Source organism: Clarias gariepinus, chromosome 19 (genome assembly GCF_024256425.1).
Source record: "Clarias gariepinus isolate MV-2021 ecotype Netherlands chromosome 19, CGAR_prim_01v2, whole genome shotgun sequence".
NCBI lineage: Eukaryota > Metazoa > Chordata > Actinopteri > Siluriformes > Clariidae > Clarias > Clarias gariepinus.
In genome coordinates, this window is record NC_071118.1 from 9,200,836 (window position 1) to 9,220,906 (window position 20,071).

At 36.2% G+C, this 20,071-nt stretch overlaps 1 protein-coding gene across 1 annotated transcript; it reads left to right on the forward strand.

Annotated features, from left to right (window-relative positions):
• Nucleotides 1-340: 340 nt before the first annotated feature.
• On the forward strand, nt 341-19,730 carry nfrkb (nuclear factor related to kappaB binding protein). The gene is made up of 26 exons (XM_053478531.1): nt 341-461; nt 940-1,076; nt 3,187-3,388; nt 4,208-4,335; nt 4,440-4,611; nt 5,776-5,880; nt 5,980-6,053; nt 6,308-6,392; nt 6,498-6,672; nt 6,756-6,864; nt 7,331-7,457; nt 7,629-7,706; nt 7,994-8,073; nt 8,300-8,346; nt 8,473-8,533; nt 8,676-8,850; nt 10,042-10,148; nt 10,236-10,359; nt 11,265-11,344; nt 12,844-13,055; nt 13,291-13,570; nt 14,174-14,383; nt 14,528-15,268; nt 16,342-16,448; nt 19,049-19,184; nt 19,291-19,730. The coding sequence occupies exons 2-26, from the start codon at nt 951-953 to the stop codon at nt 19,417-19,419; spliced, it is 3,870 nt and encodes a 1,289-aa protein (XP_053334506.1). The 5' UTR covers nt 341-461; nt 940-950; the 3' UTR covers nt 19,420-19,730.
• The last annotated feature ends 341 nt before the right edge of the window (nt 19,731-20,071 follow it).

Below are 20,071 nucleotides of genomic sequence, written 5' to 3' on the forward strand. Positions count from 1 at the left end.
AAACCCATACTTATTAAAAGATTAATATCTCACCAAAATTATTTTATTTAATTATAAAACAGAATAATTTACTGTAAATTTGGAGTCAAGTTTAATTAGTGTAAATTATATATATATTTATGTATAGATTTTATTCTCCTGTACTTTTCACACTATTGTCTTTATTGTTAGTAACTGTTTATTGACTGTTAGTTTAGAGAATATATTTAATAATAGGTTTGTACTTGCTGTTCTTATTTTAAATGAAACAGTGTGTTAAGTTAAAAGGTATCCTTTTTTAAGGTAGCAATATTTCTAAAAAGGGGGACAAAAAAAAGTCGGAACCATTTAGAAGAAGGACCGGAAACGTTGGACGGTGTAGCGGTGTTATTGGTCCTACATAATGCTAATTCGGGATTTGGCTAACTAGATAACTAACATTATTAGATTTCGTTATTTATTTTAATTTTCCCTTATGTACGGTAAGTTTTTTTTTTTAATTGGTGTGAATATAAACTGGGGGGTTAAAATGCGGCTCAAGTTGTTATTATAGACAAAGCTAATTTAAAGAAGCTAGCAGAAAGCTAAACGAGCTGTCTAATGTTAGATGCTCATTGAACATTTTAGTAACACGCATTAGAAACACAGTTTGTGATATTAATAGTCACGTAAATGTTTAACCTAAGTGTAAAGTTGTAAAAGTTGAGCTTTTGCTTCTGTGAATGTGTTGTATGGTAGAGGTTAGCTTGCTAGCAAGCTAACAGAAATATTTGGAGAAAAAAAATGTGAACCTCGTGATAACGCTTCGCACTTACTGTGCTCTGGATGTAACTAGCAGTAGGTTAGTCCAATCTAAGCTACATAATTATGATTAATGTGAACGTGATGGTCGCATCTAAATATTTTTTAGAGTTACTTTCCTAGTGGTAATGCATCTCACAGTGTATAATTTCTTCCAAGGTATCTGAAATATGGATTCTTTAGATCACATGCTGACAGATCCCTTAGACACAGGGATGGACTACGATGGCTGTGTGATGGAGGAATGCATGTTGGGGAACTGCAGAGTTCGGATACCAGAAGATTTTCTAGAAGATGTGAGTACTAGCATTTTCCCATATATGAGACACAATAGTGGTCTGCTTTAGTACAAATTAATTCCTGTGTTCACTTATATGATCAGTGTGCCGCCTGTCATTTTTTTATGAGTGTGAATCAAAAAGTTATCCCCACTCTGGCTGTGGAATTTATTTTAATTAACCTTTTAGAAACAACAAATACATACATTTGACATCTCCTTATCTGATCTTTTTTTAATACACTTTGTCCATCTGTCAACAAGTCTTCATATTCCTCCATTAAAAATATTTTGGACTGAGCTGCGAGTCACAAATCCACCTGCTGTCGTCACTTTTTCATCAGAAGTGAATCTTTAATCTTGTAAGGCTGCTTACAGGTGACCAAACAAGTGAAAGTAGATCAGGACTATAGGGAGGGTGCTTTAAGACCCCCAAACAAGAGCTTTTGCAGAGTGTCAACAGTGTGGACAGAAGTGTGTAGATGTGCATCGTCATGCAGGATCACAACAGCCTTGGATAGCAGTCCTCTGCGTTTAATCAGACATTTAGGCTTCAGCTCTTCAAGCTCCGTTGATTGTTTAACACTTTTTCTGATGTTCCTCTACTGACCCTTGATGATCTCAGAAAACTGCAAGCATCAATTTCTCCAGCTTATGGTTGACCATTGAACTTTCTCTTTGTCGGTGGTTGAGGATGTTTCCGTTCCATATTCTGACATTTTATTATTATTATTATTATTTTTTTTTTTTTTTAAAGAACGAGTAAGAAGGCAAAACAAATGTAATTTAATCTTTATAACATCCAAGTTCTTATGTAAGGCATAAGAGAATAGCACAATCATCAAACAAAACATGACAGTAAAAATAAATTATGAAATCCCTGTTCAAATGTTACCGTCAGTTCTTAATATCATACACTGCCATCTTCAGCATTAGAGATCGCATGCAATCTTTTGTAATAATTGTGATTGAGGTCCTTAATTCTCTCATGTGGTATAACTGCCCATTCTTCTTGTCAGAATGCCAGTTCCTGTAAAATTTGTTGGTTGTTTTGCATGAACTGCACATTTAAAATCTCACCAAAGTGGCTCAATGATAATGAGGTCAGGGGACTGTGATGGCCGCTCCAGAACCTTCACCTTTTTCTACTGTAGTCATTGAAGGGTCAACTTGGCCTTGTGTTTTGGATCATTGTCATGTTGGAACATCCAAGAGCGTCCCATGTACAGCTTTAATGCTGTAGAATGTAAATTGTCTGCCAGTATTTTCTGACTCTCCTCAAGAAGTTGTGAGGCTTGTCTAGCTGTTGTCTGGCGTACTTCAAATTGGCCTTTTTGTGACATGGCCGTTTGAACAGTACTGACTGGCATTTTTAAGTGTTATGTGTTATTCACAGGTTTGGAAACTACTGAAGTAAGTGTTATGTGTTATTCACAGGTTTGGAAACTTCTCTTTAATACCTGTGGGCATTTAAACCTGTGTTTCAACCTGTGTATATATAATGTGGCTAAATATTCGAGAATATGTAAATTTTTGATCAGGGTTTTTTGGGTGATTTCAGTTATCATTAGGTTTTAAAAAGGAGTCAACAAATATGTTATTAGTAATGACCTTATATGACCACTGTCATATTTCGGCATCAGGTACACCCTCAGATCCTCAGAATTATTGCACACTGCTCTTCTTTTTTGCAAATCACACGTGGGAAATCCATCTTTACTCACACCACAGTTACAAATGAGCTGATGTAGCACATCCACACATCTGTGACTGAGGAAAAAGCGGCCATGAACGGAAAGTGCTGAAAGTGCGGCCAAAAAAAGTGTTGAAAAAAACAAAGTGCAGATCATTTTTGAATGACCTTCATACATTGCCTATAATGCTGTAATTACCTGCTAAATAACAAAGCCAATAGGATTTCACTTTTTGCATCATCTTTATCTTTATGGAACAAATGCAGCAGCCATTGAGACTGCCCTTGTCTCTCTAGAAAGAACACAGAATCCAAATTAATGCAGTCAGCATTTAGGGCCACCACTAGTTTATCAGTATTATTTTTTATAAATAAAAAAAAAATAACCCTTGTCATTGATTGGTGTGTGTTTGTTTGTTATTGCATGTCTGAGCAGCCAGAGATTTTCTTCTCTGTGATGAGTGAAAGCACTTGGTCTGAGGTTCTGACTGATTCCCAGAGACAACACCTCCGTCAGCTCCTGCCGCACTTTCCAGAGAATAACTCTTCAGAACAGGACAGGGTCATTAGTGACCTATTCAATGACCAGAACTTTTTCTTTGGAAACCCATTACATATTGCTCAGAAGCTATTTAGAGGTACTTTCTACTTTCCACTATCTAAATTATTATTATATACATCTTTTTTTTATTTAATGAATTCAAAACCTCTCATTCTAGATTCATTACAGTAGTTCATGGTAAAGGAATGCTGACCAAATATGGACTCCATAAATAAACACACTTTTTAAGAAGTTGGACATTTCATTAGGAAATATTCTAATAAGTTGAAATACTAGATTTCGATTTTCATGAGCGATAAGCTGTAATCATCAATATTAAAACAAACAAAAAAAACTTAAAGTATTACAGTTTAATGTTTATTTAATGAGGTATTTAATAATTATTTATACCACCAGCATATATTATAATATATTATAAAGTTATTTAACAAAGAATAACTTAGAATTGTTGATGCAACATAGTTTTGTATAAGATATCGATATCGAATGAGGATCCAGGGTTAGCTCTGTAACAGTCTGAATTTTTTAGCACTTTAAAGGAGCCTATGCTTTCTACAGAAACTAATAAATGCAGCTAAGTTGTTTTATGGATGACATATTTTTTTTAAACAAGGTTGCTACCTGTTTTTCACACATTCTCATTTAACTTGGATGGTTTTGGCCCCTTTACATTCAACTCTAGTGCAAATGTTTGCAAGAGTAGCTGCATGCAGAAGTCCTATTATCCTAATTGAATCATGTAGTTATAAATACTGCATTATAATTTGTAAATGCAAGTAAAATGATATCATAGAGTCCTGTTCATTTGAACTGACAGAAATCTTTGCATTTGCACATAGTGCAGATTATACAAAGAATATAAAGTTATAACATTGCTGAAAATTTTACTCTTTAGATGGCTACTTTAACCCGGAAGTTGTTAAGTATAGGCAGCTCTGTGCAAAGTCACAGAAAAAGCGTCAAATCTACTGTCTCCAGCAGTACTACCACAATTTGCTTAAGCAAATTCTTGTCTCCAGAAAGGTATGTTAAACAAGCAGACAATAGAAAAAAGATAAAATATGTTTAAGATGAATTTAATATTCCTTCTTCTATTAGGTAATGTCATTTGTTTTATTTCTGAGTAGGAGTTGTTGGATATGGCTGTTCGCAGTGGACCAGAGCTAGCATTGAAACGGCGTTACCCTCCTCCTTCTAACAGAGAGGAGCGAGAGCAGCGTGTGAGGCGCAGAGTGAACTGTATACTGCGTGAGGTGAAATCTGAGTGTGGGGACAGCAACGTGTCTTCTGATGAAGACGGTGAGTCTGATGAAAAGTAGATTATACCATGTGTTTGCCAAGAGGCTACAGGTCTTACCTAATTTGCCTTTTGGATTGTCTGGCCTGTTTGCAAACTGTTTCATAAATTTGGGACACATGCAAAACTTATTAGAAAAATCAGAACACTTATTAGAACAATTGTTAGAAGAATTAGAACACTCAGAAAATGTTAAAGGAATTAGAATACACTGAAGAATGATTGCCAGAACTAGTAAGAAGAAGCAGAACACTGATTGCAGAAGGTAGAAGAGTCAGAGCACCTGCTAGAAGAATTCAAATAAGCTTCTTCTAAGAAGCAGCAGAATACTCCTTAAAAGAATTAGAATACTGTACTTGTTAGAAGTAACAAAACAAGTTGAAAGAAGTTGAACAAGTTAAAAAGACTAGGACAGTTGAAGGAATCCGTACACTCACTCTTGTTAGAAGAATCAAGGCTCACATTGAATCTCATTAAAAGAATCAGAACATTGGAGATGGGGAATGATCGTTTTTTATTATTATTATTATTATATACACATATTACACTTATAATAGAGTTGCACCGGTTGATTTGCCAAAGACCCGAATTTTTTTTTTTTTTCAGATTGAGCAGATCACATTGGACATAACCAATTCTGTACTAAGTGCAGAAACATTTTTCTGGCATTACATTGTAAACTCCAAATTAGTCCCACACATTACACACACTTACACCAGCCTCAAAACACCACATGCATTAATTTGACTGGACAAACGCGCAGTATAAGCTGCGTGTGACTCACATTTGTTGAACATGCACTCAAGACTTGTGGTAAAATGGTTCAGTTTCTTTATAATCCTACAGGTGGTACTCTAAACTATTCGTACACTGGCATCCCCTGTTGTAGGAGTGAATTACTTGCTTGTTGGTTTAGAAATAATAATTATTGGAGAGGATATGTTTAATTTAATTTTAAGTTCAATGTAAACACTTGTATAATGTGTTCTCATGTTCAATTCAGTTATAAAGTTATGGTAATAGCTTTATAGTAATAGAACTCTTGTTAGAAAAAGTAAGTAACATTCCAAAGAATTATAACACATTGGGAGAATTAGAGCACATTAGAGAATTAGAACACTTATTATTGAGTTATAACACTAGATATTTGTTTGTCATTCTTTTAGACACGGCGTCTTGGCTGTCAGCGCCTCCTTCCCCATCATCTCCAACACAAACGGTCTCTCTCAGGGTTTTGCCCAGTCTTTCCACCCAGGACATGAAAACTATAGGTAAGTGTCTTTTATACACACCCTTCTCATATCATTGAATACAGGCAGATTGAGGGAACTTATTTATTTATTTATTTATTTACATTTTTCTCCTTACAGATAAGCCAGAGCTGGGAGAGAAGGATTTAAAAGCCATGCTGAGAAGACACAAAGAGAAGAGGAAACGACAACCGGTTAGTTTATTTAAACATTCTACATCTACATACTACATCTTCTTCATGGCAAGAACCCATAATCTGAAATGTTCTGTTAGTTAACATATGTAGTAGAATTGGACAATCTTATTTAGCAAAGCCACTGTGGAGAAAACCACCTAATTTAATACAATTCTACAAGGATCTGTATATATTTTTTTCCTCAGTGTTTGCATTCAATCAGTATCAGCACCAAAAAAGTAATCCATTTTTTCCACTTAATCATTATTTAGGATCATCCTGCCTTGATGACATCAGACTTGCACCTTGGTGACGTCATGTCGCGGGTTAATATAGGCAGAAAAGGATCCAGTATAGGTAAGATTTATGAGCAAAGTTGTTTGTATAATGTTATTTTACTAATCTCTTGAATTGTAACAATTTTCATAACGGTTATATGTGTGCTATTTGTCCTTCACGTAGCCTTAATTGACTTGGCCTTGTCTAAGAAGAAGATCAGAGAAGAGAAAAGGAGGAAAAAGATGCGACCCATTAAAACTGAATCCGATGACGGTTGTGAGGGTCAAACACCAGCAGCATCATTGTCTGCCACTGTTAGCGACAGCACACCTGTTCTCCTGCAGAGTGTTAAGGAAGAGTGAGCATGTCCCTAACACACACACACTTGCCAGAGTTTGCAGCCCAGGTTTACACACTGATTGTGTTTTCTGTTCACTACAGAGCTATGGAGGAGTCCCAGAACAGCCCTGATTTAGTGGAGGAAATAGCTATTAGCTTCTTCCATCTGCTTGAAGAAATCCTAAGACCGGACAGTCTTACATCTTCACTGGTATACTCATCGCTTTGAGCATCCACTGTTACTCTTGATAAACATGAATAAGTTTACATGGAGGAAATGTTGGGCATTGCTTTCAGGTTTGGTCTTTTGGGTATGCAGTACAAGGTGTGAATAATGGCCGTTTAATCTGTACAATATACTTTTCTGACTGCAAGCCTATTAATAATAAAAATAAATACATTTATTCTGAATCATATGTTCTCCTAGAACTTACATAAGAGTTACAAAAAGCTGTCTGGAAGTCTTAAAGTAGTTGTCCACCAAATGTACTTTGAAAAAATTAGTAAACATCCATCCAGGCAGTAGATGTTTGATCTGGTTGTCTTTTTAAAACAAAACAACTGACGGAATTTATCAGGCTCGTGATTGACTCAATATTTACAATACATGTTTAAAATAAAAAAAATAAAAAAATTACATTGCTGTGTAAAAACCATTTTGCCGTCCCATTTTGCAGATTGAGGAGAAGGTACAGCAGTGGCAGGCCTCTGCTGCTAGTGCACTCAACCCTTGGTTCTCCATGGCCCCTTGTTGGTCAGAGTTAGTAGTACCTGCGCTACAGTTCCTAGCTGGGGAGAGCAAGTGTAAGTTCACACAGCGGATTCATTTTTTAAAATTTATTTATTTGATTATTTTTTTTATGGTTCATGGTAATGAAATTGCTGCCAATAGCTTTAAGTCAAGGTGGTGTTGGTAAGATTTTTTTCTCCCTCTCTCTCTCTCTCTCTCTCTCTCTCTCTCTGGATCTGTTGCAGCTGGATCTATGGCTCTACCTAGTGGCTTCATTCCGTATGTGGAATTTATAGAGCTCACACAGCAGTGGAAATGGATTGGTAAGTTTATTTTGCTCTTTATAGTTTTTTACTATAACAACTAAAATATTGTATTGCAACATTGGCAAAAATGTCTAAATGTTTCTATGTATAGTTGTACTAATACTTTAAAACTACATTGTGCAAAAACTATGATTTTTGCGTTGAATTGTGTTATTTATTAAATAGAAGTTTGAACACTTTGAAAAAATTGTTTAATCCTTTCAATAGCATAGATCCACTTACTTTCTATTATTATTATTATTATTACCATTTTTTAATTAATTTTTTTAAACTTATCTTTTCAGGAACCACTCAGGACAGTGAAAAAGATCTCAATGCTCTTTGCATGCTTTGGCTGGAGTCAAAGGATCAAGTTGTAGTCAAGGTATCTTTGTGTATCACCAGTGCCAGAATTTATGACACTAAAATGCTATACATGTGCTTTTTCTATTGGTTGATGGTCCAGGATTCAGGGGTCTTTTTTCTTCTTTTTTTTCATTTTTAATTGTACAATGTGCAAAATTATGTTTATGTATGTTGATACATGTTGAAATGGCTCTGGGACTTCAGTATACTCCTGTGCATGATTTTATTATAATTTTTTTTAACAGCAAGAAGGGGAAGAAGCAGCAGAACTGACTCCTCCAGCTCCGAGAGTGTGAGCAAGCTTTTAGTGATGATTTTTTTTACTATTTATATGACTTGTAGATTTGTGTTAATACTAAACACTTTTTTTAGCCATTTTGTGTTGCATTTTGTAATAAGTGTTCTGTTGTTGTTCTAGATGGACTGATTATGTGGTGAGGCCCAGTACAGGAGAGGAGCGTCACGTTTTTCAAGAGCAGGTATGTACCGAGAAGTGACTTATCATTTGCTTATTCAAGGTGTGGTGCTGTAAAACGTTGACATATGTCATTATACAAATAAAACAATTGAATTGTTTGGAATGTGCCTTTTAACTCATGTTGACTGTTGATTCTGACACAGGAGCAGCGACGCTATGATCAGCCTCACAAGGCCTACACCTTCCGCATGCACGGCTTTGAGTCTGTGGTGGGGCCGGTCAAGGGAGTTTTTGATAAGGAGACTTCCCTCAACAAAGCCCGAGAGCACTCGCTGCTGCGTTCTGACCGCCCAGCTTACGTCACCATCCTCTCACTGGGTAATATGACTAAAAAACTGTGCACTCATTTTATTTATACTCATTATACCTCTTTTAAAAAACTTATTCTTTTGCACTAGTAAGCATCATATAATTACTGAATGTAATTTATATCGTCCCTTTATCTAAATAATTCTTTGTTCTTTGTCACTTTTGAGGTGATTGAATTGTGTATATGTTAGAGTTTCTTATTACTATTTAATTATTTTAAACTAGGTATCTGGGGTATCAGTTGTAAAAGTACCGTACTAATGCCTGCACAAGACCCACTAATATGCACCAGAAAATTGGTATTATTATATGAAAAACATGCGCAGATGTACACAACAGCCATTGATAAATCCTTGTCATTCCTAATTTATGCAGGTGCACAGTCAAATCATTTGTATAAGGAAAGATCGTCAAATCTTGTATGGCAAACACTTTTAGAAAAAAAATGAACATTCCAAGAAACATCTGAAGATTAATTTTATGGACAGTAAAGACACTAGCAAAAATAAAATAAATGCGCTTTATAAGTGTATATAAATTAAATGTGTGTGTATTCTATTTTCATAATTTAGAAACATGCAGTGGTATGTAAATTCATATGTTTTCCAGCTATTCCACTGATGGTTTTGGCACGGTTCCTCTGCAAAGCAGCATGAGCCAAATCTTCACAACAGGCATAATCCCAAACTAAATCTTAAAATGTTACTTTAAATTGTATTTAGGTAATCTGTCTCTTGAAATCAGTAACTATGCTTGTATAACAGACAGTACATGATTTAGAATCTTAGCATAGTCAGTCTACCTGCTATTAAACGTTTTAGTACTAGTGGTTAATAAATGACCATTGGGATCTTAAATCCTAAGTTGAGTAGCTAGTGCAGCAGTAAGGTTAAAGCTCCAAATATCCAACCAGCTGCATGTTCTAACACTGCACTAACTAGTTTTAAAAAATGCCTCTAGTGTATAATTGATGCTAGTTATAATGTGTTACTGGTAAACCTAAATATTATGATACATATGAATCATATAAACGGCTTGGAAGTATTCATATCATACTTTAGGCATATATAAATGACAAGCCTACATGTGACCTGGAACAGTAGTTGATGTTTGTTTGACGTTCGATTAGCATTTTGTTTTTCTGCAGTGTGGTCCCAGTGTTTCCTTTTTAATAATTTATGCTGACCCTTCTGTGTTCAGTGCGGGATGCAGCTGCCAGACTTCCCAATGGTGAAGGCACTCGAGCTGAGATATGCGAGCTACTTAAAGACTCCCAGTTTTTGGCTCCTGATGTCACCAGTGCACAGGTCCCAACCTCACTCCACTCTCTTCTCCATACTACTTTTTCTTGTTTGTTTCTAGTATCTAATTTTTCCAGTGTTATGCTTCATCAGGTGAATACAGTTGTTAGCGGTGCTCTCGACCGCCTGCACTATGAGAAGGACCCATGCGTGAAATACGACATTGGCCGCAAACTGTGGATCTACCTGCACCGAGACCGGAGTCAAGAGGAGTTTGGTAATCCCTGAATAACATAAGTAGCATATGCAGAAACCTGCTCTGCCATGAAAGTGTCGATGAAATGTGACAACAGGATGTCCGTTAAAAATTTAAATAGAGAAAAGGACAGTAAGCAGAGAAATGTGTGCTTCAATTATCCTGCAGACAGATTGTCAAATTTTTAACAAATAGATGTTATATAAGGAGTAAATAAAAAAGTAAGCAGTCACTCAATAGTTTAGGACTATAGTTTTGTTTTATTTGAGTCTCCAACAATGAAAGTGAACTTTATTTTAAACTTTTAACCTCGTAGCACACAGATATACCAGGGACTGAATTGTGATCATGCTATCTGATATCAGTGAGGATGGTTTCCTGTTGAGTCTGGTTTGTGAAAATGGCCATTGTTAAAAAGGCTATACAAATAAATTTTAATTGTTCGAACTGAATTAAATTGAATAAAAAAATTAAATAAGATACAGATTGTTACTAAGGTTAAGCAGTATGACAATATGATATTTACAGTATATTGTAATTAATTTTCTTTATCTAATAATTGCTGATATCGTTTCTGGCTCTGACCATCTTCACTGGTTCTAAGAATAACAAATGAATTATTAATTGAGTGTTAAAACCTGTGTTCCTCAAATTATTTAATTTAGTGTTAAAATCCTATAGCAACCTCAACATATTATTTTTTTGCATACATATCTTGTATCATATAAATGGCTTGAAAGTATTCATATCATACTTGAGGCATGCCAGAATGACAAGCCTACATGTGACCTGAAACAGAAACTGATGTTTGGTGTTCAATTAGCATTTAGTTTTTTGCAGTTTTACTGCTTTATTTCCTTTTTAGTATGTCTGGCTGTCATAGTTCATTAGCTTATTGCTGATGATGCGTTGCTGTTTCTGTACAGAAAGGATCCATCAGGCTCAAGCAGCTGCAGCCAAGGCACGGAAAGCTCTGCAGCAGAAACCCAAACCAACCCCCAAGCCCGTAAGGCCTACTAAGTCTTACACATGTCAACTGAACAAATAAGTTCAATAACCACCAGAATAACCGTAACCACTGCTAAGGACTCCACAATAGTGTGTAACAACTTAAATGTAAATTGTCTTAACTGCATGTACAGCACCCAAAAGTGAAAGTTTTCTTTGGTTGCTCTCAAGCCTTTATTACTAAGATTTTTTTTTTCTTTCATCTGCCTATGGAGCATAGGTGACACTTGGGAGATCACTATCAGTTGTTTAAGGTCATCTGTCGTCGACACACTTTTCTGCAACTCGTATCATTCATGGGAATTTGACCAAACCTTTACAGAAACTTTATTAGGAAGCATGAATATGCACAAATTATTTCATTCATAAAAAAAAAAATTTGAAATGAAATGACAATTTTTTACACATAATCGAATGGGGGGACAGTCAGATCTGCTCTGAAACCTCTAATTGGATTTTGAGCAAACTTAAACAATTGAACCACAGATGTGCATTAGTTTTTTTTTTTTACTTTTTTATATATTTTTATTATTATTTTTATATAGTATACAATATAATGTAATAATCAGAGGTTTAGTCATGTGGCTATACGGTAATACTAAAAAAAAAAAACACCTCAGAAAAAGTTGTTGTGCAATAATGTGGTTTTGATTGACTACCTTGCTGAACTTCTCCATTACCTTGCCTCCTCGGTAACCAGCAGTGCAGGATATGCTGGCTGTATTCTACAGTTCATGCAAACTAATGAATGTAGTGTCATGGACAACTGCCTTATATAGTTCATGTTTAATACTTCAGTACTTTAACAGATGTGCAAATAGATGTGCATTAGTTATTCCATTGTGTTGCCTGCCTGCAAAACATAGGTGACACATTGAATCATCTTGTGTTGGCATCTACAACTCCTCATGGGTATTTGACCAAACCTTCACAAAAATTTTATTAGAAAGCTTAGATATGCCCAACCATCTAATTTTTAGATGTAGCACATTTAGGTAACACGTCTGTTTTATTTTATTTTTTTTCCCATAGTGATCTGCCAGCTTTAATTACAAATGCATTCACCTAAAACTGTTATGAGACAGTTGAATAGTGAAATATAAAGTATGTTTTTATGAATGTTGTTTTAAACACTTTGTGCAACATGTAATTGCATAGTAGTCATACCATTTTGCCACTTATTATCTTAAATTATATAGCATATAAAAATGTGTTTTTGTGACCAGTATGTTACTGTAATTTGTAATTTTGCAAAGTATTTGATTTAAATTAATTTTTTCAGGAGTTTTCTTTTAGTGTGACAGAAGTGACAGAAGCAGCATAACGTGCATCTTGTGGACTATGGAAATGCTTGTTAAAATAAAACTCTGTGCTTTAAGATGTGCGACTTGAAAACACTTCAGCAAACACTTTCAGTGTAAAATGCCTTTTTATTATCCTCATATTTGACATATGTTGACTGAATATTTTGTATTTTGTCATATTTGCATGTGATAGAAGTCTGGAAACAAAGAAGCAGCTGTGAAGGGCAGTGCGACAGACGGCCAAAGCACAGCACCAGAAACGATTTCTATGCCTGCTGTCAGCTTACCTCAGCCCCCAAGCACACCAACGCCAAGCACCCCAGGCACACCAAAATCTCCACTACCCCCTACTGTGTCTACACCCACCAAAGCAGCCATGCCAGATTCAGTCAAAACCAGTCCTAGGTGACTAATGCTTACAAATATTTCTGATCTGATATGTGATGCATGTACTGTGCATCTATTTTATTTCAATGGGGAACTTTTTGTCTACTGCATTTGTTAAACGGTTATTATTCTGCCAAATACCTTAATTTACCACAGTTAAGATTAAACATCCGATCATTATTAGACAGTCTAATACAATTAGATTATTATGAAGTGATTGTGTGTTGATTGTAATTGTACTTGCTCTCCGCAGCGTCCTGCTGGTGTCTCCTCCCTCCATGCCACAACTGGGCACTTTGCTGTCTGCCGCTCAAGTCGCTCCTCAGTCCTCCCAGCAGGCCTCAGTGCAGCCAGCAGCTCGAGTGGTGGCTCATTCTGCTTCAACAGGGTCTTTGCCACAGGTGCGCGTAGTTACTGCTCAGCCTGGCCTTCCTGCTGCTTCTGCAGGCCAGGCAGCCACACTGATCCACCACCAGACCCCCCACCATATCAGACTGCCTGTCAGTGTGGCACACACTAAGGGCATGGCCCAGGTGAGATGAGCACTCGGGTAACTATGGTTTTGTCATGTTAGGAATGTTGAAGACACTATATATAAAATAATTTACTCATTCACATGTGCACTACCACAGATTCACGATGTAATTTGATTTAAGAAACTGGCAATTTTGTTTTGATTTGATTGTTAATATAATTTGAACGAAACTTTATTGAACTAATTAATAACAAATGTATATCTTTAAAGACTTAAATGAAAAATATTATGACTGAAAAGACTCCTGGTTAAATTCTAAATTATAAACAATACAAAACAATGATTTTTATATATATATATATATATATATATATATAATCCATATTATTATGCATAGGGCTCTAAAAATGGCTAAATTTTTTAATTGTGTGGTTTTTCTTGACACCTGTTGCAAACACAATGTGCATTATAAATGTGCAATCTAAGGAAAAATAATATAATTTAAACATGTAAAAATAGTCAGGATAGATTTTATATATGAAAGCATTTTGTAGAATTCCATTCTAAGAACAAGGTGTTAAAAGTACATTCTTTTAAAGACATACCCAATTTACTAGACTCATTGTTTTTTTTATTATATGGTCTTTTTTCATGTGAGCAGACTGTGGTAACACTGCCTTTGAGGAGCCAAACAACAGGAAGCCCTATCCAGGTGCAAGCGTCAAGAGCTCAAACTAGCATCTCTGTGCCAGGCCTGGCTTCTGCTGTTGCTGTCAGTAAAGCTCAGAGCAGTTCCCCTGGAAGCCCTGCTCCAAACGCTCCATCTCCTGCAGTGCTGCAAGGGGTCACCAGCCAGAACATTATCAAACAAGTATAAACTCAGCCTTAATTTAGCATGATCTAATTTTGTAGTATTTATTTTAGTGATGTACCTGTATGTATTTCACTGTGTTTACTTACATGTATGAGAATAATTTGGAAAACGTCTTTTGTTTCCACAAAAAAAAATCTCCAGGTTGCTATTACAGGTCAGCTGGGTGTGAAAGCCCAGAACCCAGCAGGCATTCCACTGACTGCCACCAACCTTAGAATTCAGGGTAAAGATGTTCTGCGCCTACCGCCCTCTTCAATCACCACTGACGCTAAAGGACAGACGGTGCTGCGCATCACCCCGGACATGATGGCTACTCTTAAACTCACCCCTGACATGCTGACCAGCACCAGCAACACCGCTGCTAAAGGCATATCTGCCACCCTGCACGTGTCCCCACAGCAAGTCCCTCCCACTGTTTCACCCAACCCAGTTCCTCCACCCACCGCCGAGGCTCTGACTGCCAAAGCTCCCTCTTCCCTGCCTGCACCAGGTACCGCTACACTGGTGAAGGCCACGTGTGACACAGCTATCCGTCTCATGCCAGCTTTGGCGGTCACCATGGCAGACCCCAAAGCCCGCACCTTCTCCACAGTCACCTCCTCGGACTCGAAAGCTGGTGGAACCACCATTCGCATTGTGCCCAGCCTGGGCGTGATACCACAGAAACAGGGTCAGACGGTTCCAGTCAACACCACTACAAGCGCCAAGCCTGGCACTGCTTCTTTAGGAGCTGCCACGGTTACTATAGCAACCAGTGGTGTGGCAGCAGCTAAAGGGGTGACATTGGGCACTCCTGCCATGGGCTCACCGCTTTCTCTGGGCACTGCTGCAGCCACAATGAGACAAGTGCCTGTCACTGCTACAGTGGTGGCGACACAACCAGTAAGCATTAGAATTTGTCATTTTTCTGACACTTTTATTTAAAGCAGCTTTATTTAAAGTTAGGCTCGCATAAACTTGCCAGGGTGTAAAATGATTTATTGTCATGAGAAATTATCAAAACCCATTTGTCAAGCATGGATTTGTTTTATTTTCCTGGGTTTATACTAGTCGAGACATCCTATATAATTTTCAGTGCACCGGAAAAAATACAATATCATAAAGTTTTTATTCCAGTAATTTAATTGAAAAAGTGAAACTCAGATTTTTAGATTCATTACATGTCAAGTGAAATATTTCAAGCCTGATTCTTTTATTTCAATGCTTACTCCCTACAGCTCACGAAAAAAAAAAAAAAGTATCTTAACCTACATATAATATTACTTAAATCGTGATATCTCATCATATGATGTGTGTAATGTAAATAAAATTCCCCTCTGTCCTTAGGTGAAATTAATAAGTTTGCCTTGGTAGCCTTTGTAGAACTATTTGTAGGTTTTTCAAGGCAATTGCTGCAGTGAGCCTTTGGACATAAAATAAATACCCTGTTATTAAAAACATTTAGAGAAACCTTTTGAAGAAATGTTTCATGGGGGTTTGAAATGTTACCAAGAAGATTATACTGTCCAAAGTTTGCTTAAAATTTGGCACTCGATCGGCATGGCAAATATCACTAATAAATAAGGGATGTTTAAAATCTCCAGGCACAAACTGTGTAGACTGCATGTTAGAATTGTCACATACTCATTAGTATTATATTACAATTATTCTTTAGAAATGAAAATGTGAATACATTTGGAAATACCATACTTTAATGTATTTAAACTGGGCAACGGGTGTACATTTCCAACCAGAGTCTTAGCATCTCTATATGCTGACCATTAACTTTCTAATGAAGAAATTAAAGATATATGCATCCACTCTTTCTTTCTATTTTATCCTTTTTTCTATTCAGAAACAATGTTTGCTGAAGTGATTTTACAGTGATGTTATGTGATGATTTAGCCATGCAGTTTGCAGTGTTATTATAAGCATTACATTAGTTCTTGTTACTAATTGCCTCTTTTCCTTCTCAGGGGAAGTTACCTGCAAGGATCACAGTGCCTTTGTCCGTTCTTAGTCAGCCCCTGAAGAGCAAAAGTGTGGTTACTTCGCCAATACTGAAAGGAAACATCAGTACTAAGTGAGATTTTTTTCTATTTTTTCTTAGGGTAGCATAAATAATAAAACATGCTGGGGTGTCCTGTTCATTTTGTAATACTCATACAGCATAAGAGCCATCATTTTGTATTATTTATGTTATCAGGTATAATTTTTACTGAAGACTTTCCCATGGCAGAAAATGTCATTTTAAAATTTCACACACTGAAGACTTCTTCCAAGCATGCTAAGAATACTTTTCAGCTCCTGCTGCACTATTTAGTTTGGGGGGAGTTTTGACGGATGCTCTCATCTTTGCCGTTGGGGGAAAAAAAATCTAGAGAGACAAAATGGAACCATATCCCCAAACATGTTTTTTTATATTCTGCTTACATATTCTGTTAAAATGCATATTGCTGTTTTGCTTTAGATAAAAGAAAACAAAAATATGGATTTTAGAGTTCCTTTAACTACATACTGGTCCAAAGTTGTTCTTTTTACCCAACAAATGCAAACCCAGCAGATGTGATCGACTCAACATCTTAATCTGAAATTAATGACTGTTGAGGTGTTTTGAATTCTTAGATATTAACTTACACTATCCCTACCGCAGAGAAGTAATTGTTTGTCTTGTTTTTCTTGTTTGTAAGGTTTGGTCTCGATTTCTTTCAAGGTAAATAGAGAATGTATTTAGTTGTTTAATGTGAGTAAAATAGTTTACCGGTATATGTTTGGCTTATAAAAAGTATATAGTTAACATCAGTGCATTATACAGTATTTATGTGGATGCATTTGTCAGAAATGACATTATTTTTGGTCAAAATACAAAAAAAGATTCATACTAGTTCAATATTACAGACAAAAGGAATCTGTTTTGATAAAAATATAAAAACTTTTAAACTATTTTAGTTTATTTTTCTTTCAAAATACAATAGCAATGAAACCTTAATTGTAAAGATTTTCTTTATTAGAATAAATAAAAACATTTTATATTTAAGAAAAGTATGTATTATAAAAATATGCACTTTTTGAATCTTTATGCACTTTTGAATCTATTTATAATTATATATTTATAATTGCATAATTTTGAATCTATTTATAATTCAGTGAACCATTCTTTCTCTGCAGAATAAATGTGGACCATGTTTTTGTGAAGGCAACTTTATTTGTTATTCACATCCGAGTTTCTTCCCAGTTTATAAAGTGACATCTAATCAACATAGCTGTGCAAACCTTTAATGATAACCTTTAATGATTCCCTTTAATTTATTATCTTTAAATGGCTACATTACATGTAGCATTATATTTAAACTGATCAATACACAGACATGTTTGCTTAATAAATCTAAAGCTCTTTCTATACAGTTTGCTGTTTTTTGAAAGTAAATGTAAATCACTCCTCAGTCTCACTCATATCCTGTATTCAGGGTCAGTTGGCCTAGAGAAAGACTCCCAAGTGACTTAGGGCACGAGGCAGGGTACACCCTGGACAGGGTGCCAATCTATCGCAGGGCACACACATATACATACGCTCACACTACGGGCAGTTTGGGAAAGCCAATTAGTCTAACCTGCATATCTTTGGACTGTGAGAGGAAACCGGGGTACCCGGAAGATACCCACCAAGCACGGGGAGAACATGCAAACTCCATGCACACAGAGACGCAAATCGAGCTTGGCTGGGAATCGAACCTGGACCCTGGAGGAGCAAGATGACAGTGCTAACCACTACACCACCGCCTCTCATTAGTCTTATCTGATTGAAAATATGTTTATCTGACTATGCTGTACCAGTGCTATAGCTTATCTTTGCTAGATAAGCAAAGTGCTGTGTTTTTGTTGTTTTGTTAATGAATTAATTTTGGAACGGTTGCTGTGTTTGGGTCACGTAAATTTTATTATTTTTTTTCCAGTTTAAATGAGCTTTGTACCTTACAGTGCAAATGTCTTTAGGTTTAGTTGTATTTTAATGTAGTCTTGAGGACTAGTTCTCCCTCTTTCAGTGCAGTGCATGTACCTGACCAGTTTCAGAACTGGTTTTCTGTTTGTTGAGCCACAAAAAAAAATATCTAATTTAGGTCGTGAAATGAGAAACAGGTGCAGATTTCAAGATCAGGACGATAAAAATTATACTGGTAATGCTGAATGCTGAGTACTTGGACAAGAGGGGAAATGAGGTTGCTGCTGTGGTTGTTACATAAACAACCAATTTTTAAATTGCGTCTTAAGGCACTCTGTTGCCTGTCACAGTAAAACATTTGTCACCATGTCTTTAATCTACATCATTTCATATTAAGTTATAAAGTGTGGCCTAAAACGTTTACACAGTGCTATATAAAAAACAATTAATTAAACATTAATTCTGAATAACCAAATTGTGAAGATCCAACAATAATGGTTACAATTAAGTGTCAAATGTCTCGCCTTCACAAATAACTTTAGTGTTGTTTATAATCATCACTGTTTGCTGTCACACTTTTGTGAACACAGATGCATTCATGTAGAGCAATATATAATGTATTTATATACAGAGTTTTGTAATAAACTTGTATATATAAAAATGTTGTTTATAGTTAAGATGCAGTCTGATGTTTCCATAGCTGCCTGTCAGTCTAATGTGACCTCTCTGTGTTCTGTATGCAGTATCAGTAATCTTGGCCGGAATATTATTCTGACCAGCATGCCAGCAGGCACCAAGCTCATTGCCGGGAATAAGCCTGTCAGCTTTGTTACAGCTCAGCAGCTGCAGCAGCTACAGCAACAGGGCCAGGCCACACAGGTCAGCACTTAGCAATTAACCTACACTAACCCCACAGCCACTGAACTCTCATATCAAAGAATGTATAAGGTGTTAAAATCTTTAAATGTTTTCCCCTCCTCCACAGGTTCGCATCCAGACTGTCCCAGCACAGCAACTGCAGCAGCACTCAGCATCCGGCTCGCCTAAATCTACAGTGTCCACTGTGGTGGTGTCCACTGCCCCCTCCGCAAAAACAACCCCTGACTCACAGTAATAGCACCAGAGTCTTAACCACCACCATTCTGTTTCAAACAGCTTTCAAACAGCTGAAATATTGGCATACATTTTACAAGGAGCTCTTGTTCAGCATAGTATAGAGGATGCTGCTTCAATGCTCCATGTTGAGTGAGAAAGTAAAAAACTATTACAAATAGAAGTTTACCTTGAACCATGACCCTTATAATAGAAAAGAGACCACCTGTTTTGTGAATTTGAAAGTCAAATTTTTTGTGTCTTATGTCTGTATATAGAGCCAGTTTGTGTTTCCTGTTCACCAAAAATAAATGTTGAATTTGGAGTCCATCATGTCATCTTAAATAAATATTTGTTCATGTAATCTTATATCATTAGCAATGCTAAAACTATAAAGCACTTTTTTCAGTTAGCCAATAAAATTCTGTTAATGCCATGAATTAACATCAGTTCTACCAAAAAACTTAAAAAAAAAAAAATTACTATTTCATAAATTTTGTGTGCTCACATGTTAATTACATCCTTGAGTAAGGAGTAGGTATCTAGTTTGCCACAGGTGTTGTGACCATTTTAGAAGCTTGATGAGAAATCAACCAGAAATTCAAGTTATTCCAGGCGCTGAAGACAAAGCACTTTACCACCACTTGGGGAGAAAAAGAGCTATTCACAGCTTC